The sequence below is a fragment of the Equus asinus genome, chromosome 4 (genome assembly GCF_041296235.1).
Source record: "Equus asinus isolate D_3611 breed Donkey chromosome 4, EquAss-T2T_v2, whole genome shotgun sequence".
In the NCBI taxonomy this organism is placed as follows: Eukaryota; Metazoa; Chordata; class Mammalia; order Perissodactyla; family Equidae; genus Equus; species Equus asinus.
Window position 1 is genome coordinate 12,621,403 of NC_091793.1, and position 25,180 is coordinate 12,646,582.

Genomic DNA, 25,180 nt, shown 5'->3' on the forward strand with positions numbered 1-25,180 from the left:
ATTATCCTAAGTGAAACAAGTCAGAGGGAGAAAGTCAAATACCATATGATTTCACTCATATGTGGAAGATAAACACACATAAGGAGAACAGACTAGTGGTTATCAGAGGAGAAAAGGGTAGGGGGAAGGCAAAAAAGGGAAAGGGGAACATACGTATGGTGACAGATAAAAACTAGACTATTGGTGAATACAGTGTAGTCCATACTGAAATATAGTAATGTACATTTGAAATTTATACAATATTGTAAGCCAACATGACCTCAACAACAAAAACACTTTATTGTGGTAAGAACACATGAGATGTGCCCTCCTAAGTCTCTGCATATTCAGTGTTCACTACAGAAACAATGTGGTACAGCTGATCTCTAGAATTTACTCACCCTGCATGACTGAGATGCGACGCCCACTGATCAGCAGCTCTCCATCCCCCCAGCCCCTGCAACCAGCAGTCCACGCTGATGCTACAAGTCTGACGGTTCTAGGCCTCTCCTCTGAGAGGAGGCATGCAGCACCTGTTTCCTGTGATGGTTTATTACTCAGTGTAACGTCTTCCAGGTTCATCCATGTTTTAAAAGTCAACTATCTTTTAAAGAGATTTTTTTTAAAAATAAGAAGAAACTCTTTATCCTCATTTTTATCATTTCTGGTCCTTTTGGCGACTTTGGGTGGACCCTCATTTCCGTCTGGCATCATTTCCTTATGCTTACAGGACCATGAGGTCTAGCAGTGCAGGTCTGCTGGTGACTAATTCTTCTATCTTTAAGCTTTGGTGTGTCTGAAGTTGTTTTTATTTCCTCTTCATTTTGAAAGTGTTTACTGGGCACAGAATTCTAGGTGAGCTTTTCCTTTCAGCACTTTAAAGATGCCCTTGTGCTGTCTTCCGCCTTGTGCCGTTTTCAATGAGAAGTCTGCTCTAGTTCTGATGTCTGAACCTCTGTATATAATGATACTTCCCCTGCTTTTCAGATTTGCTCATTTTTAGCACCTGGAATCTAGTTATAACTGCTTTAACATCTGTGTATGCTAATTCTACCACTGTGTTATTGTCGGATCAGCTTCCATTGATTCAAATTTTTATCATGGGCTACATTTTTCAGTTCACTTCGTGATTAGATATCAGATGTTGTGAATTCACACACTGACGGGTGCTGGGCCCACTTGTGTTCCTGGAACTGCCTTTGACTTTGCTGTGGCTAATTGCTGCAGAGAGCTGGATACTTTCGAGGCTTGCTCTCTCGCCTTGTCCGTCTGGTGGGAGCAGCCTGCAGTCTAGGGCTACACTTGCCTCACTCCTCAGGCAACACCCTCTGAGGACTCCACCCCAGGACCTGTGAATTACGGTCTTCCTTCTCTGGCTGTGGGAACTCGGGATTCTTCCCTCTACTCGCTCCAGCATTTTTTCCCCCAGACTCGAGTCTTTTCCTTAAAAGCGAGCACCCATGAATCCTCAGCTGAAAACTCAAGGGGGGACCTGTGCAGACCCTGCAAACTCACACTCTGTCCTGCCCTCCTCACCAGTACCGCACCCTGTGCACTCCATATATCTTGCCCTTGTACTGCCAGGTGCCGTCTCCCCCACTCAGGAGACCACTGGGCTCCCCTCTTCTGCTCCCTGGTCTGGAAACTCTCTGAGGGCTATAAGCTGGGGCAATCACAGGGCACCTTATCTGTCTCCTCCCTCTCAGGTATCTCTGTCCTATGACATCTGATGCTCAATGTCGGGAGCTGCTGTCTCACGTGCCTTGTCTGGTTTTAGTTACTTAAAGGGGGAAGGTAAATCTGGTTCCTGTAATTCTATGTTGGTTGATGTGTGAAACGCCGTTATTTGAAACCTAGCTAATCCATAAAAAGATAATGTTTTGCATTTAAAAGTAATAAGATTCACTCCATCAGGAATGTGACCCCCCTCAACAGCCACATCTCCCTCACCTGGCACCATCAGTATCACAGACCCTCCCTGAGACTTAGGCAGTGGGATGGACCAGTAAATTGGGTGACACACAAAGTTCTGCAGATGACACTGCATCTGTGTCCAGTGAAGATCTCTTTCTACTTCGAGAACAAAACAGAGCTCAGATATGAAATACATAGATGATTTTACTGGAAATTTTCTGCTGTTTCCTTTACAGAATTTTCTGTGATTGTGAAGGCATTCTAAAACTGTCATTTTTGCATTTCTGAAGAGGGGCTATAAAATGGTAAAAGAGCTTCTAAATATTAGATATAATTAAAAAATTTGAATTATTGTAAATTTAAAACTTGCTCAAAAAACAAATTCCAACAGCACAGAATTATAGGTTACAAGCTCCAGCATGGCATGGAGGATTTTTCTTGTTACTGGAAACACAATAAGTAAAACCATTTCTATTTTACTTATGAAAACATATCGAGAGCCTACGACAATATGTGGCATATAATAGGCACTATGTTACTATTTATGGAGTGACTGGATTGTATAAGCAAAAAATAAAATACCTCTGCAACATTCGGAAAAATGACAAATGTTAACAATTTGCTGGGTGTATATCCTTCCGGACATTTTCTATGCTTATATTATCATATAAATGTGCCTGTGTGTCTGAAGCGGAACAATCGAACTTTACTGCTGCGCCACCGGGCCAGGCCCAAAAAAACAATTTTTTTAATTTATTTTTTTATTTTTTTCCTTTTTCTCCCCAAAGCCCCCCAGTACATAGTTGTATATTCTTCGCTGTGGGTCCTTCTAGTTGTGGCATGTGGGACGCTGCCTCAGCGTGGTTTGATGAGCAGTGCCATGTCCGCGCCCAGGATTCGAACCAACGAAACACTGGGCCGCCTGCAGCGGAGTGCGCGAAGTTAACCACTCGGCCATGGGGCCAGCCCCAAAACCATAATTTTTAAACCAAACTGTAAGATCATACAAACAGATCCGTATCTTACTTTTCCCACTTCATATACTATAGCATCTTAGCCCTACAAATAATTGTATATAAACTTTACACTCAGTCCATTTTATGAATATTTTATTTTTATTTTAACTGTGATTTTGAGTTGCTTGTGATAGACACTCCTCTAACCCGCTAGTCAATTGAGAGCTAATACGTTATCTACTTAAACATATCAAAGTCATCAAAGAAATACCTTGGTGGTAGACTGTCCATCAGTTTTGGTGTCTTGTGTGAGGTTCCAATTCCCAGTCACTTGGGGAGACTGTAAAATGATTTCTTCTGGAAACAACACTTTTAAAACAAGAAAAGGTAAGCATGTAGACATTACTAAAAAGTTTAAAAAAAGAGGAATAGAGGAAACCTAACTGTGTGTAGCAATCCTCAAGAAATTCATGTCTACACATTCCTTTCCCTCTGGACCGTATACTGCTCCTCAGGTACAACACAATGCCAGTACTGCACACTCTTTGCAGCAAAGACATTTGTCTATTTGTAAATACAAAAATGAATTACATTAAAAAAGGCAGAGTGCAATGACTTTATTTTCAATAATTAAGCATGCTATTTTTACACAGTTGAAAGAGTAAGAAAACACTAAAACTCCCCAATAGAAAGAAATATATTGGATCTTACATAGTTTTACTTCTGGCATATGACTGAAGAAAATGCATTTTACGTAAAATTTTACATAAAATCTATAAAAATACCCTGTGAAGATGTAATGCTATAATTCCACAAAAATCATACCTTTCACACCTAAGCGGATGACTTGTTCAAGTGCAAAGTGACACCGTCTGCTTGTGGTCCTACCAGAAAGAAAACAACGTGAAATGACTCCCTTCAAGTTTAGAAATACAAAGGCTGGTACAAGGTCACAGAAACGTGGTCATGTTATCTCTGAGTCAACAAGCTAAGGTAAGCCTCACAGAACACCTATGAGGAGACCGTACTGGAGTCAGAGCTTCACAGCTCTCACAGGCAGCACCAGGAGGGCTAAAGGACTGCGGGTCACTCCACTGTCTGTGCCTACACAACACATGAGAAAAATTTTATTTATGTATTTATTTTTTGCTGAGGAAGGTCTGCTGACATCTGTGCCAGGCTTCCTCTGCTTTGTGTGGGTCTCCACCACAGTGTGGCTGCTCATGGGGGGTGCAGGTCCACGCCTGGGAACCAAACCTGGGTCACCGAAGTGGAGTGCGCTGAACTTAGCCATCGGGCCACAGCGTCGGCCTGATACAGAAAACTGTTCAATAGAAATATCCCACATATCAGGACAGCAGGGACTCCTTCCTTCCTGAGATTGTTTCTGTTTTAATGCATAAAGTGGACAAGTAGGAAACAAAAAGAAAACAAAGCCTATGAAGTGTTAGGGAAATATTAACACCACTGCATCAGGAGGAAAGTAATTTTGATTGTAAAGATTCGCTCCCTTGAAATTCACTGAAAACAACTGTTAGAAGATAAACTGAGGCATATTAAAAATTGTAAGCGTTTACAGTATTTGATCAAAAATCAATTTGAATTGGCAGCATGCCATCTAGCAGACAGAAAGAAGCTCAGTGAAAGGAGCTCAGCGAACTGTACAAAATGAAAGACTTTTACAGGCAGAAGGGAGCAGCAACAAGGAAGTTACACCAGACAAAATAGTGGGCTGGCGATTGCAAGGTTACTTCCTTAGGGGACGGCTGGGTCTATCAGGCAGGTTACCTGACTAGTGCTGACCAGGAGACTCCTGACTGACGAGTTAAAGACTCCATTTCTGGGAGAGCCAAAATTAATTAAGTCAAGTCTTGGTTTGGTGACATGGGGCTTAGCATAAGCGACTCCATTCTGGGCCTGCCCTCTTGTTTTTTAACACAACAAAAAAGAATAAAAAATGGAAAATAAAACTCCATCTTCAACGAGATAAGATGACCAACGCTCCAAAGAATAAACGAAGAATAATGACTATTCAATAAAGACATCTGGCCTTAGCCACACAAAGGCATAAGAGCTGACTCACACCCTCTCAGAACTCAAGCCACATGCAGGTTTCTGGAAAATTCAGACTTGGGCACCTGAATGACCAACTGACTGTTTCTCACCTGGATCACCAGGTGCAGGGCAGATACTCCGAGGTCACCTTCAGGACCCATTTCCACAGTGTGGAATCCTGGGGGGGGTGGGGTGTGAAGCCGGAAGCAATCGAGTGCACAAGCCCAACCCCCACAGAACCTCACCTGAGGGGTCCCTGGCACAGAGGCTCCTGGCAGCCCCACTTTGTCCCTCCAACATAATCTTCAACAAGGAGCTGTAAGGGATATAATAAACTCCACCCAAGATGAGTAACAACCAGAAAAGAACCATCTTGGACTTAGCAAAACTGACTCTAAGAAAGAAAGAAAACCTTAAAGCAGATCAATTAAAGAGGAAGAAACTGAGAAAGGACTTAAATTCATCCTCTTCCAGTGAGAGGTCTTCACACCTCTCTGCGTGGATAATCTGATGCCATCTAACTTTTTTCCAAGAGAAAGGAGGAAAGCCTTCAATATTTTTTCAAAGTTACCATAACAAAGACTCTAATATAGGACAAAGGAGGTGCCAAGCAAAAGACAGAACCATATCAACCTGTGGATCACCACCAGACCTCTGAACAGCATGAGAAATACCAATAAGATGTAACAACAAACCCCAGGAGCACATTAAAGGAAGAAGTCACCAAAATAAAAAAATCACGTTTTCCATATTAGGTATACAAGAAAGGTTTGCTATAAAGTTATTCAGTTGAAATACTTCATCTTATGAACAGGCTGAAGAAAAAAACAATTGTCTCAAGAAATGCCAAAAAGGTAATGAGTATGACAACTTAAAAGAGAAACTGACAAATAATTCCTTAACATGATTAATCCAAAGGATAGCAAAATACTAAATGGAAAAATACTAGAGGTATTTGCATTAAAATACAAAACAAGACAGACACAATGAGATGGATAATGATGAGAAAAAAATAAAACAGCTGGGGTGGGAACTAAAATAATATACAAGAATTCCACAGGAGGACAAATAACAGAAAGAAAAGAATAATTAAAGAAAATTTTCCTAAGCACAAACTATCATTCAAGAGGAGGCTTCACATGCAAAGATGCCAATTCTCCTTATATTTTAACATCGTTGTACAAAGACGTAAGAATATTCATTGCTTCACCGTTTGTAACAGCAAAAAACTGAACCTAAACCATGACCAGCAACAGGAGACTGGCTAACTTACGGCGCGTCCTTCAGTAGGATAACACTCACCCAGCACCAAACACCCAAATTACAAAGAAGAAAAGCTTCCAGTCAATGACCTCAATGGAATTCCACCATTAGAAACTAGAGAAAGAGCAAACGGAACCTAAAGTAAATAGAAGAAAGGAAAAAATCAAGATCAGAGCAAACAATCAATGAAACAGAAAAACAAGAATATCAATGAAGCCCAAAGTTGATCCTTGATAAGGTCAATAAAATTGGGGCTGGCTCTGTGGCTCAGTGGTTAAGTTCTCGCGCTCCGCTGCGGCGGCCTGGGGTTCGGATCCTGGGCACGGACATGGCACCGCTCGTGAGGCCACGTTGAGGCGGCGTCCCATATCCCACAACTAGAAGGACCTGCAACTAAGATATACAACTATGTACGGGGTGGGGGGTTTGGGATGATAAAGCAGAAAAAAAAAAAAAGATTGGCAACAGTTGTTAGCTCAGGTGCCAATCTTAAAAAAAAAAAAAAAAAGTCAATAAAATTGACAGCCTTCAGCCAGACTGATGAGAGGGAGAAAGAGAAGATACACATTACCAATATCAGGAACAAGAGAGGTGGCATCAATACAGATTCTACAAATAGTCAAAGAATAACAAGGAAATATTATAAACAATTTCACGAAAATAGATTAAACAACTTGGAGGAAATGCACAAATTCCCTAAAACACACGTACTATCAAAGCTCACTCAACAAGAAACTGATAACCTAAATGGTTCTTTACCTATTAAAGAGACTGAATTTGTAGCCAGAAAGCTTCCCACAAAGAAAACTCCAGACCCAGAAGGCTTTACTGGAGAATCCTACCAAACATGTAAGAAGGACTTAACACCGTTCTATACAAGCTATCCCAGAAAACAGAGGAGGAGCGGACGCTTCTCAACATATTGTGAGGTCAGCATTACCCTGGTATTTCAAGAAACTACAGACCAATACACCTCGTGAACAAAGATGCAAAAATTAATAAAATTTTAGCAAATCAGGTCTAACAATATATAAAAGGAAATTACATCACGGCCAGGTGGGGTTTATTCCAAGAATGGAAAGTTGCTTTTACATTTAGAAAACCAACCAACGTGACTATCTTAATAGATCAAAAAAAAACCTCACGTGATCATCTCAATAGATACAGAAAAAGCACTGACAAAATCCCATGTCCAGTTTTGATTAAAAGCTCTCAGCAAACTAGGACTCTACCTCCTCAACCTGATGGAGCCACACTGTCCTAAAGGATTCAAGACTGAAGGGGACGCCCAAGATCAGGAAGCACAGCAGGATGCTGCTTGCTGCCACTTCTGATAGGGCTGTGCTGGAGGCTCCAGCCAGTCACTAAGGAACCAGAAGCAAACAAAACGTGTCCAGATAAGAAAGGAGGCAGTAAAACTGTCTTAGTTGAATACACAATTGTTATAGGTAGAAAATCCTACGCAATTGGTAAAAAGCTACTAGAACCATGAAGTGAGTTTAGCAAGCTCGAAGGATACAAGATTAATACACAAAAACCAATTGCATTTATAAATACTAGCTACAGGAACTGGAAATTTAAGCTAAAATTACTGTTTATATTAGCATTAAAATTTTTAAAGAGTCAAGGATAAATCTGACAAAAGATATGTCAAACCTGTATGGTGAAAAGTACAAAATATTGCTAAAAGAAATGAAAAAAAGACCTAACTAGATGGAGAGATATACCATTTCCAACGGTTGGAAGACTCAATATTAAGATGTCAATTCTCCCTTAAATGACCCTAGATGTCAGGCAAAAATATTCAGTGTAATCCCAATCGAAATCTCAGCAGGATTTTTGTAGATATCAAAAGGCTGATTCTAAAATCCACATGGAAATACCAAAAATCTAGAAGAGCCACAACAACTTTGCAAAAGAGGGACAAAGTGGAGGCCTTACACTACCTGGTTTCAAGACTCATCATAAGGGCACAGTAACAAAGACTGGGTGGTGTTGGTTTCAAGACAGACAAATGGACTAACAGAACAGAATGGAGATTTCAGAAAAAGATCCACACATATAAGGCGAACTGGTTTTCAACAAAGAACATAGGTAACTCATTGGAGAAAGGATAGTATTCTCAACCAACGCTGCTGGGACACCTGGATATCCACCCCCACCCCCAAATTAATTCTATCCATATCTCGCATCATTTATGAAAACTAACTTGGAATAGATCATAGCCTAAACGTAAAACTTAAAGCCACAAAATTTCTACAAGAAAACATGGGAGAAAATCTCTGTGATCTTGAGTTAGGTAGATTTCTTTTTTCTTTTTTTGAGGAAGATTAGCCCTGAGCTACCTACTGCCAGTCCTCCTCTTTTTTGCTGAGGAAGCCTGGCCCTGAGCTAACATCTGTGCCCATCTTCCTCTACTTTACATGTGGGACGCCTACCACAGCATGGTGTGCCAAGTGGTGCCAGGTCTGCACCCAGGATCCAAACTGGAAAACCCCAGGCCGCCGAGAAGCAGAACATGTGAACTTAACCACTGCACCACAGGGCCAGCCCCTAGGTAGATTTCTTAAATGTATCACCCAAAGCACAATCCACGAAAGAAAAAAATCAGTAAATTGAACTTTCACCAAAATTAAGTTCTGCTCGTCAAAGGCACTATTAAAAACAATGAAAATACAAGCCACAGTCTCAGAAGATATCTGCAAAAAAAGATACCTGATAAAGGATTTGTACTGAGAATACATAAACAACTCTGCAAAGTCAAAAATAATACAGTCATGCGTCCCTTAACGACAGGGACAGGCTCTGAGAACCACATTGTCAGGTGATTGCATCATCATGCAAACATCACAGATTGCGTCATCATGCAAACATCACAGAGTGCACTTACACAAACCTAGATGGTACAGCCTGTTACACACCTAGGCTGCACGGTACTAATCTCATGGGATCACTGTTGTATATACACGTGGTCCATTGTTGACTAACACGCTGTTGTGGAGCACGACTATAAAACAATAAAAAAGTGAACCAAAGACTAGAACAGGCAGTTCAACAAAGACTGTGTGTGAGTGGCAAATATGCATATGAAAAACACACAACATCATTAGTCATTAGAGAAATGCAAACCAAAATCACCATAAGGTACCACTACACACCTATTAGAATGATTAAAATTACAAAGACTGACCATCCCCACAGCTGGGAACATGTAGAACTGAAGCCTCACACATGCTGGTGGGAATACAAAATGGTACAGCTACTTTGGAAAAAGAGTTTGGAAGTTTCTTAAAAAGTTAAGTGTGCACCTACCATAGGACCCAGCCATCGCACTGCTAGGCGTTTACCCAAGAAAAATGAAAACATATGTTCATACAAAGACTTGTACACAAATGTTCACAGCAGTTTTATCTGTAATGGCCAAAATCTGGAAACAACCCAGTATCCATCAACAGGTGACAGGATAAACAAATTGTGGTATATTCTTATAATAGTATACTACTCGGCCATAAAAAGGACTGAATTCATGCAACAGCAAGGCTGAATCTCGAAATAATTATGCTGAGTGAAAGATGTCAGGCAAAAAGGAGTAGGTCCTCTATGTGTCCAATTAGGTAAAATTCCACAAAATGGAAACTAATCTATAGTGACAGAAAGCACTGACTTGGGACTGGGAGTCTGGGAGAAGGAATAACAAATGGCCACCAGGAAACATTTGGAGTGACAAATATCCTCATTCTCTTGACTGTGGAGTTGGTTTTATGGGGGTATACACATGGCAAAATCATCAAACTGTCTACTTTAAATAGGCATAGTATGTTGTATGTCCATTATATCTAAGTAAATCTGTTTTTTAAAAAAGGAAAAATACCTACAGGAACTAAGTGAGTAGCATCTGGATAGGCCTGTCTGCCCTATCCAGAGGGCCCTGCCCCTCAACTCTGTTTCACCGGCTGCACTATGGTACTACTTGATCTTTCAATTTTTTAAAACAAGTGAGGAATACAGATTTTTAAAAATGTGAAATCTCCCAATTTTGAGTAACTTAATGCAAACAATTTAAAAATTTATGTGGGGCAAGCAAAACCTCTGTGTGGCAAATGTGGCCAGTGGTCCTCTCTCTGATGGTGGCCTGCCCCACCCCACCAGTCTGCAAATGTGCCCCACAGCCTCTCATTTCCTTGAACATTCTCTCTTGTTACCTGCTTTCTTGCTCAAAACCAAGACCCATTGCATACCACACCCAACTCAAAAATCACTGACTTGAACAACCTGCCATCTACCTCGGCTTCCTGTCTTTCCAACACTCTGGGTCAAGAAACCCTCCAGTGTTCCTCAACTACATGGCATCCAAGCCCATTGATCCATTGGTTTCTTCCTGTTCACTTTCTCTCCTTGGCTCAAACCCCATTGCTCATCCTGCACATCCATCTATGTCCTTCAGTTGGTCCACTCTTACACAATCTGCATTAGATGTTTCCTCTCTTCTCCCCTCCCCTGAACTCGGATCCATATTCTCCTCTTTCTCTTTGAATGTCTTGCCTCATGTTCTAGAATAACAAATCATTAGAAATTTCCAGTCACAAATCAGCTCAAATCTCATTTATCTGGCCCCCATAAGGGAGGATGGGTACCTTCTACCAAAGTCTACTGCCGCACTACTGTGCTCTGGAGCCCACCTCCTCACGCACACACTCAGTCTGTTACCCCTTTCTCTCCCCAGGCCCCGACCCCATCTCATCAGCTTCACATGTGCTAACCAACTATACTTCTCCATTTCTCCACAGTCCTTTCACCCTCATCACATCTCAATCTGGCCACAGCCCAAATGCTGAAAGATTTCTTAAACAAGACACGAAAAGCACTAACATAGAAAAACCCTGATAAATTTCACTATCTTAAAATTAATACCTTCTATTACTCAAAGATACTTTTTAAAAAGTGAAAAGACAAGTAACAAACCTAAAGATGTTATCTGCAATGTGTATCTAAGAATAGTCTAGTATACTGAAAGACTCCTACAAATAATAAAAATCACATTATTCAATAAAAGACATGAGCAAGCACTTTACAGATGAAGAAATTTTATGGCCAATAAACATGGAGCTTCTCAGCCTCACAAGCAGTCAGAGAAATGGACGTCCAGACCAGAACGAGATGGATCACATGCCTACCAGATGGCCCAAATTTAGACATTTAACAAAATCAGGTTTCAGGAGGGTGTGGATCAACAGGTTATTACAGACGTTGGTACTGGTAGTCACTGATGCCACCACATATAGAGCTGAAACATTAACATATTCCAAACCAAATCCTAATCCTTAATGTAGAGCCATGAAAACACAGCACTTGTGCATGAGGAGGTGAGTGTTCATGGCAGCACCTTCAGAGCAGTAACAAGCAAACAAAACAGGAGACGGTGCAAATGTCCATCGGCAGGAGAACAGACCCAGTTGAAGCCCTCATACAGCAGTGTACAAACAGTGTTGAAGATGAGCGAACACTTACAACACGGAGGAATCTCAGTAACATGACGTCAGCGAAAAACTTGCAGACCGCAAGTTCAAAACAATTAAAACTAAAGAACAGTTTTTCTGTATGTGTACACAGACACACAAACTATTTTATGAAAAAGCAAGGGTGAGATAAAACCCAAACCCCAGTCAATGGTGGAGGGCTCAGCAAAAGATGGAAAGGGGACAGCGGGTCACCGTGCTCACGACATGATAAATGATGACTGAATGAGATAAAGAAGGAAGTGGATCGATGGTGACAGTGTGTCATGAACCCAGGACTCAGTGTACTTAAGGTCCAAAAAAGAATGAACACCCAATGTCTGCAACTTTGTGTCTTAAAAACGTCGGGTGGGGCTGGCCCCACGGCCGAGTGGTTAAGTTCGCGTGCTCTGCTTCGGCAGCCCGGGGTTTCACTGGTTCGGATCCTGGGCGCCGACACGGCACCACTCGTCAGGCGGTGCCCACATGCCACAACTAGAAGGACCCACAAATAAAATGTACAACTATGTACTTGGGGGATTTGGGGATAAAAAGCAAAAAAACAAAAAAAAAAAGATTGGCAACAGTTGTTAGCTCAGGTGCCAATCTTTAAGAAAAAAAAACAAAACATCTGGTAATATAGCAGCAATCAGGATGCACGCAAAATGGTGCATGGAGCCCACTCACAACCACGAAGTATAAACACTGTGACAGCACATCTCCTGCACCGCTTAGACGTCAAGGGACTGACAGAAGAGAAGAGACTGCCACGGATCAAGAAGGAAGACACACTTGCAGGAAGAATCATGAAAAGCATTACCTACTATATGTAAATTCCACATCCATAGGTTCAAAGTTATACGCTTGTTCAAATTCTGTATTAAGTTTAAGAGTTACATCTTCTTCATGAATCTAAAAAAGAAACAAACAATTTAATTTCTAAACTTTACACTTGATTTCTTGGGACAATCTTCTATGTGTATCTAGTAACACATCATGAAACATTCATTCTACAGATTTGAGCTAAAATTTAGTATCTTAAATCCATTCAAAAACAATCAAAAAGGGTTAAATCTTTGTGCTGTTATATTATGCAAACAGGAGGACTTCATCTGTGTACCCACCCCCACGAGCACACGTACTGAACTTCTCACTGGCCACGCTCTCCACCTGGGCTCTGTGAATACTAGGTGTGCAATAGAGGCCACCGCCTCCAAAGGCAAACAAATGATTACAAGTGCAGCAAGGTGTACCTGCCACAACAGTGCCTCCATAAAAGGGTGTTCCAAGACTTTCCCTTCCATTAATAGAGGGAACTAGATGTTCTGGGACCCTCCAGCCAAAGCTAGATTCTGCATAAAAGAATTCCCAGACAAGCGGGAGGGAAAGGAAATTTCTGAAGCAACATAGGAAGCAAAACAGGAAGGAAAACCTGAGAGGTGAAAAGGAGCTCAAACCAAATAAGGGAGCACCAGGCTGTGTGGCTTTCCAAAGGCTGGATGAAAGCTGCGACTTGAGTTGACTCTAGTGTGGATACTGGCCTGCACCATGCCGATAACAAGGACTTGGATGATGGCACTGTACCCGTCAGCAGTGCTCCCTTGTTCTCGACAGAAGCTAACACAATCCTCTTAAAAGGAGAGCAAGCCAGCACAGGTCCTCGTGTTTCCCAGAGATTAAGATAAATGAAAATGAATCCATAATCAAAGGTCACCAAGCACACAAGAGAAACAAATCATCAAAAGGGAGGGTCAGCACAGAGAGTCATCATCAATCAGATCCAGGCCCCAAGGACAAAACATACTGGCACTGTCATTTACAGAAACTTGAAAAACTACGTAAGAACTCAAAAGAAAAACCAGAAAGACAAAGATAAGCAAGCATGAGACAAAAAATGACAGGGCAGCTTTAACGAATCAGAGCATTTACAAATGAAAACTATGCCTAATGAGAAACAGGAAGAAGGAAGGCAGGAAATGACCATGCTTGTTCCCAGGCATGTGCTCCAAGCAGACAGGGAGGCCCCTCTGTGGAGGTGGCCAGGGTGGCAGAGGTCAGCACTGGGCTCTGCCTCAGGAGCCTTCTGTCCCCACGGCTCCCAGAACTACCATCCCTGGTGAGTGCACAACTTTCCAGCAGCAAAATGGCACCACTCTGGAAGGTCCCCACTACCTGGTGCCAGGGTGAGTACACTGGGCCTCTGGTCATGGAAGACAACAATCTGATGTCAATGGCACAACTGCTCATTCTAGGGGTATCTCCTCTGCCCAACACATTCAGATAGCCACACTAGCTGTGGGGCTCTCCTGAGGGCCTTCTGTACCATCATGATATCCCACACCACTGCACTGGCCAACAAATTAAATCAGAGAAAATCAAGTAAAGCATTGGGCTGAGAGCTGTAGAACTTACTAACTCTACCCTGAATTCCATCACTCAGAAGCAGCTGCTTTTATGAAGTCTAAACTCCTCGACCATGAACACCGGCCTCTGTGGTCCACTTACAGCCTTCCTGCCTTCTGAAATGACCTGTTGTGACCTTTTTGGCTATCAAAATTTTTTTCTTAACAGTATTGCAGATGCCACTTCCTCCTCTTCTGAAGCAGATTAACAAATCTCTCTTGCACACAGTAATTATTTATGTTACTCTTCCCTTCGTCTTTAGACGAACTACCTGACTGCCTTACACCATCTCTGCTCACCTTTCTCAGCGAGGGCAAAGCACAGCCTTACGTCTGTGTAATCCACGAATGCTGGACTAGCTGTTACATCTTTGAAACCCTGCCTAGCTTCCACCTTCCGGGAAAAGGTCACGTTCTGTGAGCTGAGCCCCCTGCAGGCCCCGTATTTAGGTGCAGAATGCAGCAGACACAGTAGCAAAGGCCAGATGTCACCTCTTCTTTGAATCTTCTCCGGATTCCTCTAGCTCTTGCAACCCTTCCTCCCTCCAAGAATCAGGGCTTGGCACTCTCTCTTTCACTCTTCTATGCGTGGGGGCTTCGTCCTTCCCTTCACACAGACCCGGGCATCACCCCCAGTGCTATGCTCAGCACAGCAGTGATGACCAGCTGAAGCAGCAGAGACCACACACACAGAACTACCTGGCACCAGGAGTTAGTTAAGCCATAAAATCTTCACCAACTTTTAGAGTTGTCAACTTTAAAGTGTATTTTTCCTTCTGAGGCTATTTCTTCTGGAATATATTCAGAATGCCCAAATGTAACTAAACGCAAACATCATGATATACACGTGATATGCTTAAAAGGTAAATATGTTTTACATGGTGGAAAATCACAGGATTTCTTTAGATACTAAATCCTCTTTATGCATCAAATTGACTTAAATATTCACTTTATCCTCCGATTTTCCAAAATACTGTCAGTACCTAAGGGAGTACCACTTCCTCCTGGGGCTGTGGCAGGAAGTTTACCTCTTCAGCTGGTCTGAGAGCTAGTCCAACATTAACTGACTACGAGTGGCTGCTCACCTCAATCACGTAGCCGATGTATTCAATGACATGTCCATTGTACTCTTGAGTTTTTAAAATCAGTTTATCACCTAGTTAAAAATATATTACCACATGTAAAACTACAAAAGCACAAAGTGGATTAGAACAAAACATTGTGATCAACTGCTTAAAAGTAACATCAGTGTGACAAAAGGGAGATGTTGTATATACTCAAGTTGCTGACCAAGTTTTAGATAATTTCTAACCCAAAGCAAAGAAAACCAGGTAACGTGATTGCAGCATTGCAATTACAATGTTCTTCCCCAACTGTGCTTCACTGTCTGCTGATCCAGCTAGTAAAACATGACATGTAACACACTCACCTGCATACAGAGAAGGCCTACTTTCAGCTAATCCTGGAACCTCCAGAACCAGAAAATCCCCACTTCTTTTCAAGGTGACTCCACTCATATTATACTCTTTCAGTTCCATTTCTGCATGAATTTCCTCAAGCCAAAGCAAAGTTGAAAATTTCTCCTTGTAGTTTGACATCTTCAAAAGCTGAAAAACAACCCCAGCAAATTAATGAGAGCAGAGTTAACACATCAAGTACACCTATGTCCAGGAAATAAGTGGCACTGGGGCTGGTAAGTCCAGGCTGCTGAAATGCAACAGGCAGATGGAATAATATCTTTCTCTTTATTATTATTATTATTTTTTTTTAATTTTTCCTTCTCCCCAAAGCCCCCCCATTACATAGTTGTATGTTTTGGTTGTGGGTCCTTCTAGTTGTGGCATGTGGGACGCCGCCTCAACGTGGCCTGATGAGCGGTGCCATGTCCGTGCCGAGGATCTGAACCGGGGAAACCCTGGGCTGCCGAAGTGGAGCGTGCGAACTTAACCACTAGGCCACAGGGCTGGCCCCGGAATAACAGCTTTCAAACACACTACCAGGCAGTGCAGGGCAGTGATCCTGAAACTAGGGAAACTGTCTAGGTAAGCCCCACAACTGTCCCAGCTACTGCCTAGACAGGGTTCCCAGGCCCAGAACAGGAACGGAACCCAGGCGAGCTGTGTGATCTCTGCATTGAGATGAAGTTGGGGGACCGAGGAGGCCGAGTGCCAGAAAGACACAGCAGCACAGAGAGAGGTATGGAGAGCTTCAGAGGGTCCCCTCTGAGCCGTCAGCTGAGTAGTGGCCAGTGTATGAGTGTGAGAAACCACGTCGGGCCGGGAGACCTGTCTGATGGGATCACAGCAGGGCTCCTGAGCCTCAGCACTACTGACACTGGGCTGTACTGCTCTCTGGGGGGTAGGGGAGTGATCCTGTGCATTGGAGGGTGGCCTCTACCCACTAGATGCTACTAGTACCCCCCAGTCATGACAACCAAAAATGTCTCTTGGGGGGCAAACTGTCACCCGTTGAGAACCACTGGACCAAAGAGAAGGACTCCCACACAGGCCTGAGAACAGTGTGGGTCCCCACAGCCTAGAAGGAAAGGCCTATAACAAAGGGGCACTGCACAGAGTACTCAGAATGGTATTAGCCTTAAACTAAATGCTATTCTGGTCCCATCCAGTAAAGCTTTAAACCATGTTTAAAAGTATCCAACGAATGTTTCCAAGTAACTCAACTGCTTCCCAGAACAAAGCTCAAAAATATTTTTAGGAATAGACAAATATCCAACACCCAACAAGGTAAAATCCAGAATGTTGGGCATCCAAAGATTACCAGGCATGGGAAGAAGCAGAAACTATAACCCATAATGAGGAGAAAAACCTATCAATAGAACCAGAAGTGACACTTGTGACAGAATTAGTAGACAAGGACATTAAAGCAGCTGTTCTAACTTTATCATATATGTTCAAAAAGTTGAGGAAAGACTGAGCACATTAAGCACAGACACAAGATATAAAAAAAGACCCAAATTGAACTTGTAGAGATAGTAACTACAATGTCTGACATAAAAAATACACTGGATGGGACTGCACATTGCAAAAGAACAAATCAGTGAACTTGAAGACACAGCAATAGAAACTGTCCAAAATGCAATGCTAAGGGAAGAAGACTGAAGAACAATGAACAGAGCATCAGTGAGCTGCGGGACAACTCCCAGTGTCTAACGTTCATGTAGTAAGGATGTGGCAAAGGGGGCAGAAAGAGTATTTGAAGACAGAATGGCCGAAAAATCTCCAAATTTAAGGAAAAATACAAGCCCCGTATCTAAGAAGCTCAAAGAACCCCAAGCCAAAAAACGTGAAGAAAACTATATATGAAGGCACATTGTAAATTAAATTTCTTAAAACTAATTATAAAGAGAAAATCTTAAAAGCAGCTAGAAAGAAATACACATTACATATGAAAGAACAAAGGTGCGAAGGAAAGCAGCGGTCTTGTGAGAAATGCGGTGGGCAGACTGGAGGACAGCCGAGCAGCACCTCTAAAGTTGAGGCCTACAATTCAAACCAGCAAAAGTTGCCTTCAAAAATGAAGGCGAGACAAAGCCTTTTGCAGACATACAAAGGCTGCAAGAACCAACAGTGGCCACAGCAGACAAGTGCCACAGGCAGTGTGCGAGCCCTTCAGCGGGAGAGGGACCCATGGCAGGCTGGCTCCACAGAGAGCTTCAGGAACAATGACAATGTGGTGAGCATAAAAGACTTATCTTTTAAATGCCTCTAAAACATAACTGATGATGTAAAGTAAAAAGGGTAAAATCCATTATTCAGTTCAAAACACACACACGCAGAAGTCAAATTCACATTAGCAAGAAGGCCAAGAAGAGAGAACGAGGAGGTAGCACCCAAAGCTCCCACTCTGTGCAGGAAGTGGCAGGGTGTCACCTGCAGCCTGTGATGAGCTGACGGCGCTGTCCTGCACTATCCAAGACAGCCACTCTCCACATGGGGCTATTAACAGAAATTAACTCAAATTAACTCAAATTAAAGATTCAGTTCCTCAGTGGCACTAGCCACACTGCAAACACTCAGTAGCTACTTTTGTGGTCAGTGGCTCCCACACCCGAGAGCACAGATGCAGGACATTTCTATCATGGCAGAAAGTTCTACTGCACAGCGCTGTTAGAAACCCTAGACACACAACACTACACACGCTACAATAGGAGTGTTATCAGCCAAGAAAGAAGATAAATGGAATCACGAAAAAGAGGATAAAGAAAACAATGAACAGGGGCCAGCCCCGTGGCCAAGTGGTTGTGTCCGTGCACTCCACTTTGGTGGCCCAGGGTTTCGCCAGTTTGGATCCTGGGCGCAGACATGGCACTGCTCCTCAGGCCATGCTGAGGCAGCATCCCACATGCCACAACCAGAGGCACTCTCAACTAGAATATACAACTACGTACTGGGGGGCTTTGGGGAGAAGAAGAAGAAGACTGGCAACAGTTGTCAGCTCACGTGCCAATCTCTAGAGAAAAAGAAAAGGAAAACCATGAACAACTAAAGAGCAAACAGCCAGATGGCAGATGTAAATCCAATCACATTAACCATCATACAGAACGTAACTTGTCCAAACACCACAAGTAAAAAGCATTGTCAGATGGATAAAAAAGCCAGACTCAAATAGCTGGTTCCCTTAAGAAGCCCACTTTAAAGACAAAGATACAAGTAGATTACAAGCCAAAGAGTGGGCAGGATGCCCTGTGCAGCAGAGGTCACAGCAAGCCGCAGGAGCTACAGGAACGTCACACAAAGCAGGTTCTCACGCCAAGCACATCGCCAGGACAAAGCGGGACATGCCATGCTGACAAAGGGTGAATCAATCAAGACGACACAATAACCATAAATGTTCATGCAGCTGATTACAGAGCTTCAATGGAAGAAGCAAAGACTGATGGGGCTGCAAAGAGAAACAAATACATATTGATAGTCAGAGAATTCAACTCCCTTCTCAATGATTTAAAGAACAAGCACACAGGAATCAATAAGGGCACAGAAGACTTCAACAACACTACAGACTAACTTGCCCGGACAATTATAGAATAACCTGCCAAATCAAACAGCAGCAGAATGTACATTCTTTCCAAGTGCACAAGGAATACTTACCAAACTAGACCATAGCTTGGACAGTGAAACAAACGGTAAATAAACGCAAAAGGGTTCAGTCATACAAACTATGTTCTCTGATCACAATGGAATTAAAATTAGAAATCAACAGAAAGATTTTTGGAAAAAAATTCCAATATTTGAAAACAAAATAACACATTTTTAAATAATCTATGGGTCAATAAAGAAATCAAAAGGGGGGCTGGCTCGGCGGCATAGTGGTTAAGTTCACATGTTCTGCTTCGGCAGCCCAGGTTCACTGGTTCGGATCCCAGGTGTGGACCTACAGACTGCTTGTCGAGCCATGCTGTGGCAGGCGTCCCACATAAAATAGAGGAAGATGGGCACGGATGTTAGCTCAGGGCTAATCTCCTTAAGAAAAATTAAAGAAAAAATAAAATTATAAATCAAAAGGAAAATAGAAGATATTTTGAACTAAATGAAAATAACACAACCAAGTGAAATTTGTGGGATGTAGCTAAACAGAACTAGAGGAAAATTCATAGTGCTGAAAAAACTTCTACTAGAAAAGATCTCGAATCAATGACTTTAAGCTTCCTCTTCTAAAAAGTAGAAAAAAGAGCAAACGAAACCAAGTAAGCAGAAGAAAGAAAACAATAAAGATCAGAGTAGATATCAATGAAAAAGAAAACAGAAAAAAACAATGAAACCAAAAGCTGGTTCTTTGAGAAGATTAATAAAAATTTATAAACCTGTAGCCAGATTGATCAGGAAAAAAGACAGACACAAATTACCAGTATTATAAAAAACTTAACGCAAATAAATTAGACAACTTAGGTGGAACGGCAAACTCCTTCAAGGATAAAAATCACCAGGGCTCACCTCAGAGAGACTGACCTGCCCTGTGGCTGTCCAAGAAACTCAATTCCTAAGTAAACATCCTCCCCTGAGGAAAACTCCAGACCCAGAAAACCTCACTGGTCAAGACCATCAAAAACCATCAAAAAATTTCTTGGGGCTGGCCCCGTGGCCGAGTGGTTAAGTTGGCACGCTCCGCTGCAGGCAGCCCAGTGTTTCGTTGGTTCGAATCCTGGGCATGGACATGGCACTGCTCATCAAACCACGCTGAGGCGGCATCCCACATGCCACAACTAGAAGGACCCACAACTAAGAATATACAACCATGTGCCGGGGGGCTTTGGGGAGAAAAAGGAACAAAATAAAATCTTTAAAAAAAAATTTCTTAAGGAAGAAATGCCACCAATTTGACAAACTCTTGGGAACACTTCCCAAACCATTCTATGAGGTCAGCACTGTGCTGATACCACCATCGACAAAGAAAACTACAGACCAATGTCCCTCATAAACACAGATGCAAAAATCCAAACAAAATCTTGGCAAATCAAATCCAACTCCGTGTGTGTGTGCATGTTTGTATATACATGTCTACAAAACACACATATGTATGAGTGACAGTAGCATGACCACTTACTTTATCATAGGAATGGAAGATTGGTTTAACATATGAAAATCAATCAATGGCATTCGCCACATTAACAGACTAAGGGAAAAAAAAAACCACACGATCTTCTCACTAGACGCAGAAAGCATTTGAAACTCACTGAAGATCAGCCATCTGAAGCAGCCATGTCAGTGCACTGAGCACACTCCCAGTGCTGCACAACCCCTGGCCCAGCAAGCGCTTTCCCCTCCCTCCTTCCTGCAGACCCTGGCAACCACCACCTGCACTCAGTCTCTATGGACAGATCGACTCTGTACGTTTCAAGTGAATGGAATCCCACAATAGGTGACTGTGCATCCATCTACTCTCATTCAGCATCAACAGATGAGCTGAGAAACAAACTGAGATATATTCACAGAATGACTACGCAGCAACAAAGTCATTATCTTCATTGTGGTGACATATGCAGGTGTCAAAACTGTGATCAAAGTGTGCACCTTAAACTTAGGCAGTTCACTGTACGCCAACTACACCTCACTCCAGCTGAGGAAAGCTCTGCACCATGTGTCGAGCACGCTTCATGGCCAGCTCCCAGGATTAAATAAATCAGAAAGGTGGAAGTACTTTGGAACCTTAAACCACATACACTTTTTATGATTATTGCCATCAACATTATTGCTGAATAGGAACGTGCTTTCTTCTGGTAACTTCCACCCTCATGAAGAAGGTCTTTTCTGAGCATGCAGGCCTGTGTCAAAGGAAAGCTGTGGATGCACAGACTTACATGATGTTCACAGAAGCAGTATCTGCACTAGCAGCAATTACTTGGCCTTAGAGTTCTTCCCTAATTTATTTTTAAGGCTGGTTTGCTGCCATGGGCTTAGTTCAGGTCCTAAAATCATTACAACTGTTGCACTGACTTCCTAACAGGTTTCCCTGCTTTCATTTTGCAGCCCCCGGCCCCATCCATCCTCCACACCCTAGTCCTTCCAACAACTAGGTCATGCAGAGCTGCCCAGACCTGCCTCTGTGCCTTGGCATGTCACTCCACAGTAAGCAGTGTCTTCCCCGTCTTCAAGAACGTCAGTAAGTCCCCTTGGGGAGGGGCTATCTCCTGCCTGTGCCTACCGCACAATGCAGCATCGAGGGAGCTTCTACCACCCACCCTACCAAGGGGCCCAGAGTTCGGGAGACAGGAAGGGCTCCATCATTCCCACAGCTGGGTGTGCTTCTCTGGCTCAAAGATAACCACTCCACAGTGCAAGACCCTCCCCCACCAGCTTCTTCCCAAACCTTCTCTCTTCTCGTTGAAACTCCACTCTCTCCTCTCTACAGGCTCATGCCCTCAGTCCATAAACAGGCGTGAGACTGTTCATCCTCAACAAAAGCTCTGGTGAACCCACATCTCCTTCCAGCCACTGTCCACTCTCTTCCCTCCTCCTCACTGCACACTGCAGAGGCTCAGGCCCCCACTTTGCTCATCTGCTCCTCAGCCAAAGGACTCTGAAACCCTTCGGAAAACGCCCTCCTGGAGACAGGGCAGCGCTCTCCCCTCTAACTGCCAAATGCAACAGCCTTTTCTCCTCCCTAGACTTCGCTCAGATGGGCACACAAGTGTGTGCTGTCCTCCCTCAGCCTCTCTCAGCGCCACCCTGCCCTTATCCCTTGTGCCTCCTCCCTGCCAGTGGTCCCACCCCTCTCCTGGCTTCAGCCGCCACCTGGAAGAGCGGGCAGACTCAGACAAGGATTCCTCCAAGGAGTCACTCGAATGGATGTGCCTCACAAAGGCGGCACCCGAGTGAGGCCTGGCAACCTTGCCTTGCTCCCAACTACTAGTCTGTGCAGCTAGAGGTCTTTTCCACAGATGTCCTGTCTCTTCTCAGTTCATCCTCTCAGAGAAAGTTTCTATCTATTTTTAGTTGCTGAGTGTTTTAACATGAGTGGAAAGCCATTAAGAAGCTTGGCTGCCAGGTCTAGCGGAGAGAGGCTGGGCTGGTGGCAGAGGGTATCCCACCCCATTTTGCCCCCCAGCCCCCAAGAGCCCAGTGTATGACTCAGTAAGGCTGTGAGAATGTCACCTCCTGGGGCATTATTCACCCTTAATTTACAAAGGAATACAGCAATGGTCCCTTTCTCTGTTGTCCTGAAATTCCCAGCTACCTGTGGTAAAGATAAACCAGTATGAGGTTTGAGCCTGAGAAGAGTTCACACTGATTATGTCAGAAAACAACTCAAGGGTGGTGAAGAGTCAGCGTTTCACACCAGACACCTTGCCTACCTCTGCGAGCAATGGCTGAAAGGTCAGTATGTCGATTTTTTGTTCTACACATTTTTTAAGTCTATCTGGTATTGGATAGTGTGGAAGGAAACTTGGAAGTTGTCGTCTTGAGTTCCTTAAAAAAGAATTTCACAAGTTAAAAACAATTCTTAATCACCCTGGCATTTCATACTTAGACATCCTGTCCTGGTTTAGAAGACAGTTCATTCAATCACCGAAAATAACTGATATATGAACTCTTGGCCCAAGTCAGTAGTTTGCAAGTTTTTATTTTAGCTTTCAGATCCTTTCTCCAAACAAGCTCCCACTGGGTCCTCTCATCTCCACTGAGGGGGAGAGCAGAGCTGCTTTGCCTACAAGAGGAGAATGGGTCCCCATTGCCCAGGAACCTCTTGGAACCAATGAGTTTGAAAACAACTGTTTTTAAGCTTCCAAATAGTGAAACTCTTACTTACTACTATATTTTTAATAAGGACACGAATATTAGAAACTATACCCTATTACTGCAGAAGAGCATGCCTGGTAAAGGCTGCTCTGTCTGGGCCCCGCCTGCCTGTTTTTCAGCCTGTAATTCCTCTGAGGAAATTCAGTTCCACCCTCGAGCTCCTGCCTTTCCCTAGAAAGGGCTGTTAGTAGGAATGATGAAAATTCTGCTACCAGAATTTGGACTTGCTGTGGGAAGGTCCAAAACAGCAACAGAATTGACAGGAAAGGAAAAAGTTGGAAGAAGAGAATCTAGGAAAGGGCAGAGGTGTTAAAGTGTCAGAGAGTGAGGTCGTTTGTACTCTTCAGCTTGAGTCCGTCCCCTGATTGCAGAGGAGAGAGGCGCCTGGCACTGCTACTCTCACTCCCTCCCTCCTCACTCTTGCTCTCAGCCTGCATTTGAGTGGAGAGGGAAGTCTTCCCCAGTCTCCTTGCTCCACCAGGTCACCTGACGTGGGGGCTTTTTTAGCTCAGCTTAGAATAGGAGGGCTGATTAGAGAGGAGCTCTGTGACAGAAATGCCCCAGGAAATCCCAGGGCCACCACCAGAAGCACCAGGTAAGCCCATCCTCCCCACTGAGAAACAGGGCTATCTTCTCCCTGCAGGCCTGCAGCAAGGGCTGGATGAGAGCACAGGTGTGGGGCGTGCATGGGAAGCAGGGGCTGGATGAGAGCCTAGGTGTGGGGCATGTGTGGGAAGCAGGGGCTGGATGAGAGCATAGGTGTGGGGCATGTGTGGGAAGCAGGGGCTGGATGAGAGCACAGGTGTGGGGTGTGCATGGGAAGCAGGGGCTGGATGAGAGCCTAGGTGTGGGGCATGTGTGGGAAGCAGGGGCTGGATGAGAGCACAGGTGTGGGGCGTGCATGGGAAGCAGGGGCTGGATGAGAGCATAGGTGTGGGGCATGTGTGGGAAGCAGGGGCTGGATGAGAGCATAGGGGTGGGGCGTGTGTGGGAAGCAGGGGCTGGATGAGAGCATAGGTGTGGGGCGTGTGTGGGAAGCAGGGGCATGCCATAAGTGACAGCAAAGTACTAATTACTAATAGGAACACTACACATGTGTTCAGGTAGAGGGCCTAACAGTCCATCTTAGTCCCATGTGGCCTCAAAAGGCAGGCCGAGTCAGCAGGTGTCTGCTCACAGCTTAGGAGGGCTGGAAACTCAGCTGAGAAGGTCCTGGCACAAAGAGGGTCCTCAGCAGGTTGGCTAAGTGAACACATGAACACACTGTTCTGGGAGAGGAGCAAAGACAGAGCAGGATGTGTAGGATGTATGGAAGCCCCGCTGGACACGTGGGGGGCAGGCAGGTGTAGACCCTGGGTTCCAAGGGTACCCGAGCCAAGCAGGACAGGCACTTAGGGTCACTAACTTGATGACAGGAAGCAAATGTCTCTTGTTTTAGAGACACCCCTGTACAGTGACAATGTATTAATATTTAAAGGGAAATAGCTGACCAGCAGATTAAAGTACTTGTGGTTTTTGGTCTATGTTGCTCCTCAAGTTAAGCCAAATTATATCTAGAAAGTTACTCAGTATACCATTAAAAGACAACTGGAGGTTATTAAAAGCTCTTGTAATTAAAACCCAGCCATCTGGGACTCTCCACTCCCTGTAGGCCACAGTAACTTCTAGCTCCTGTGTTTTAGGTTCCATCCCCAGAGCACACCCCTTTACATGACCAACAACTGTTGCTACCTACCACTATTGATTGCTCTGTGCCAGAAACTGCACATTTTACATCCCTTACCTTGTTTAATCCTCATAACCCCACGAGGGAGGGACTATCACTTTATAAATGAGACTAAGGCTCAGAAAGGTTAAGAAGC

The 25,180-nt window shown here is 43.6% G+C and overlaps 1 protein-coding gene across 7 annotated transcripts in view; it reads right to left on the reverse strand.

Moving 5' to 3' along the window:
• The window catches only part of MOV10L1 (Mov10 like RNA helicase 1), a 69,103-nt gene that overhangs the window by 24,217 nt on the left and 19,706 nt on the right, over positions 1-25,180 (reverse strand). For 6 of the 7 annotated variants that reach the window (XM_070506684.1, XM_070506682.1, XM_070506683.1 and 3 more), the window contains 6 exons: positions 22,874-22,988; positions 15,494-15,671; positions 15,150-15,220; positions 12,483-12,574; positions 3,675-3,733; positions 3,121-3,218 (listed from right to left, as the gene is read on the reverse strand). In XM_070506684.1, coding sequence (XP_070362785.1) covers positions 3,121-3,218; positions 3,675-3,733; positions 12,483-12,574; positions 15,150-15,220; positions 15,494-15,671; positions 22,874-22,988 — 613 coding nt within the window. Of the gene's footprint in view, positions 1-3,120; positions 3,219-3,674; positions 3,734-12,482; positions 12,575-15,149; positions 15,221-15,493; positions 15,672-22,873; positions 22,989-25,180 lie in introns of those variants that run through there. The other variant, XM_070506685.1, reaches the window with a different exon arrangement.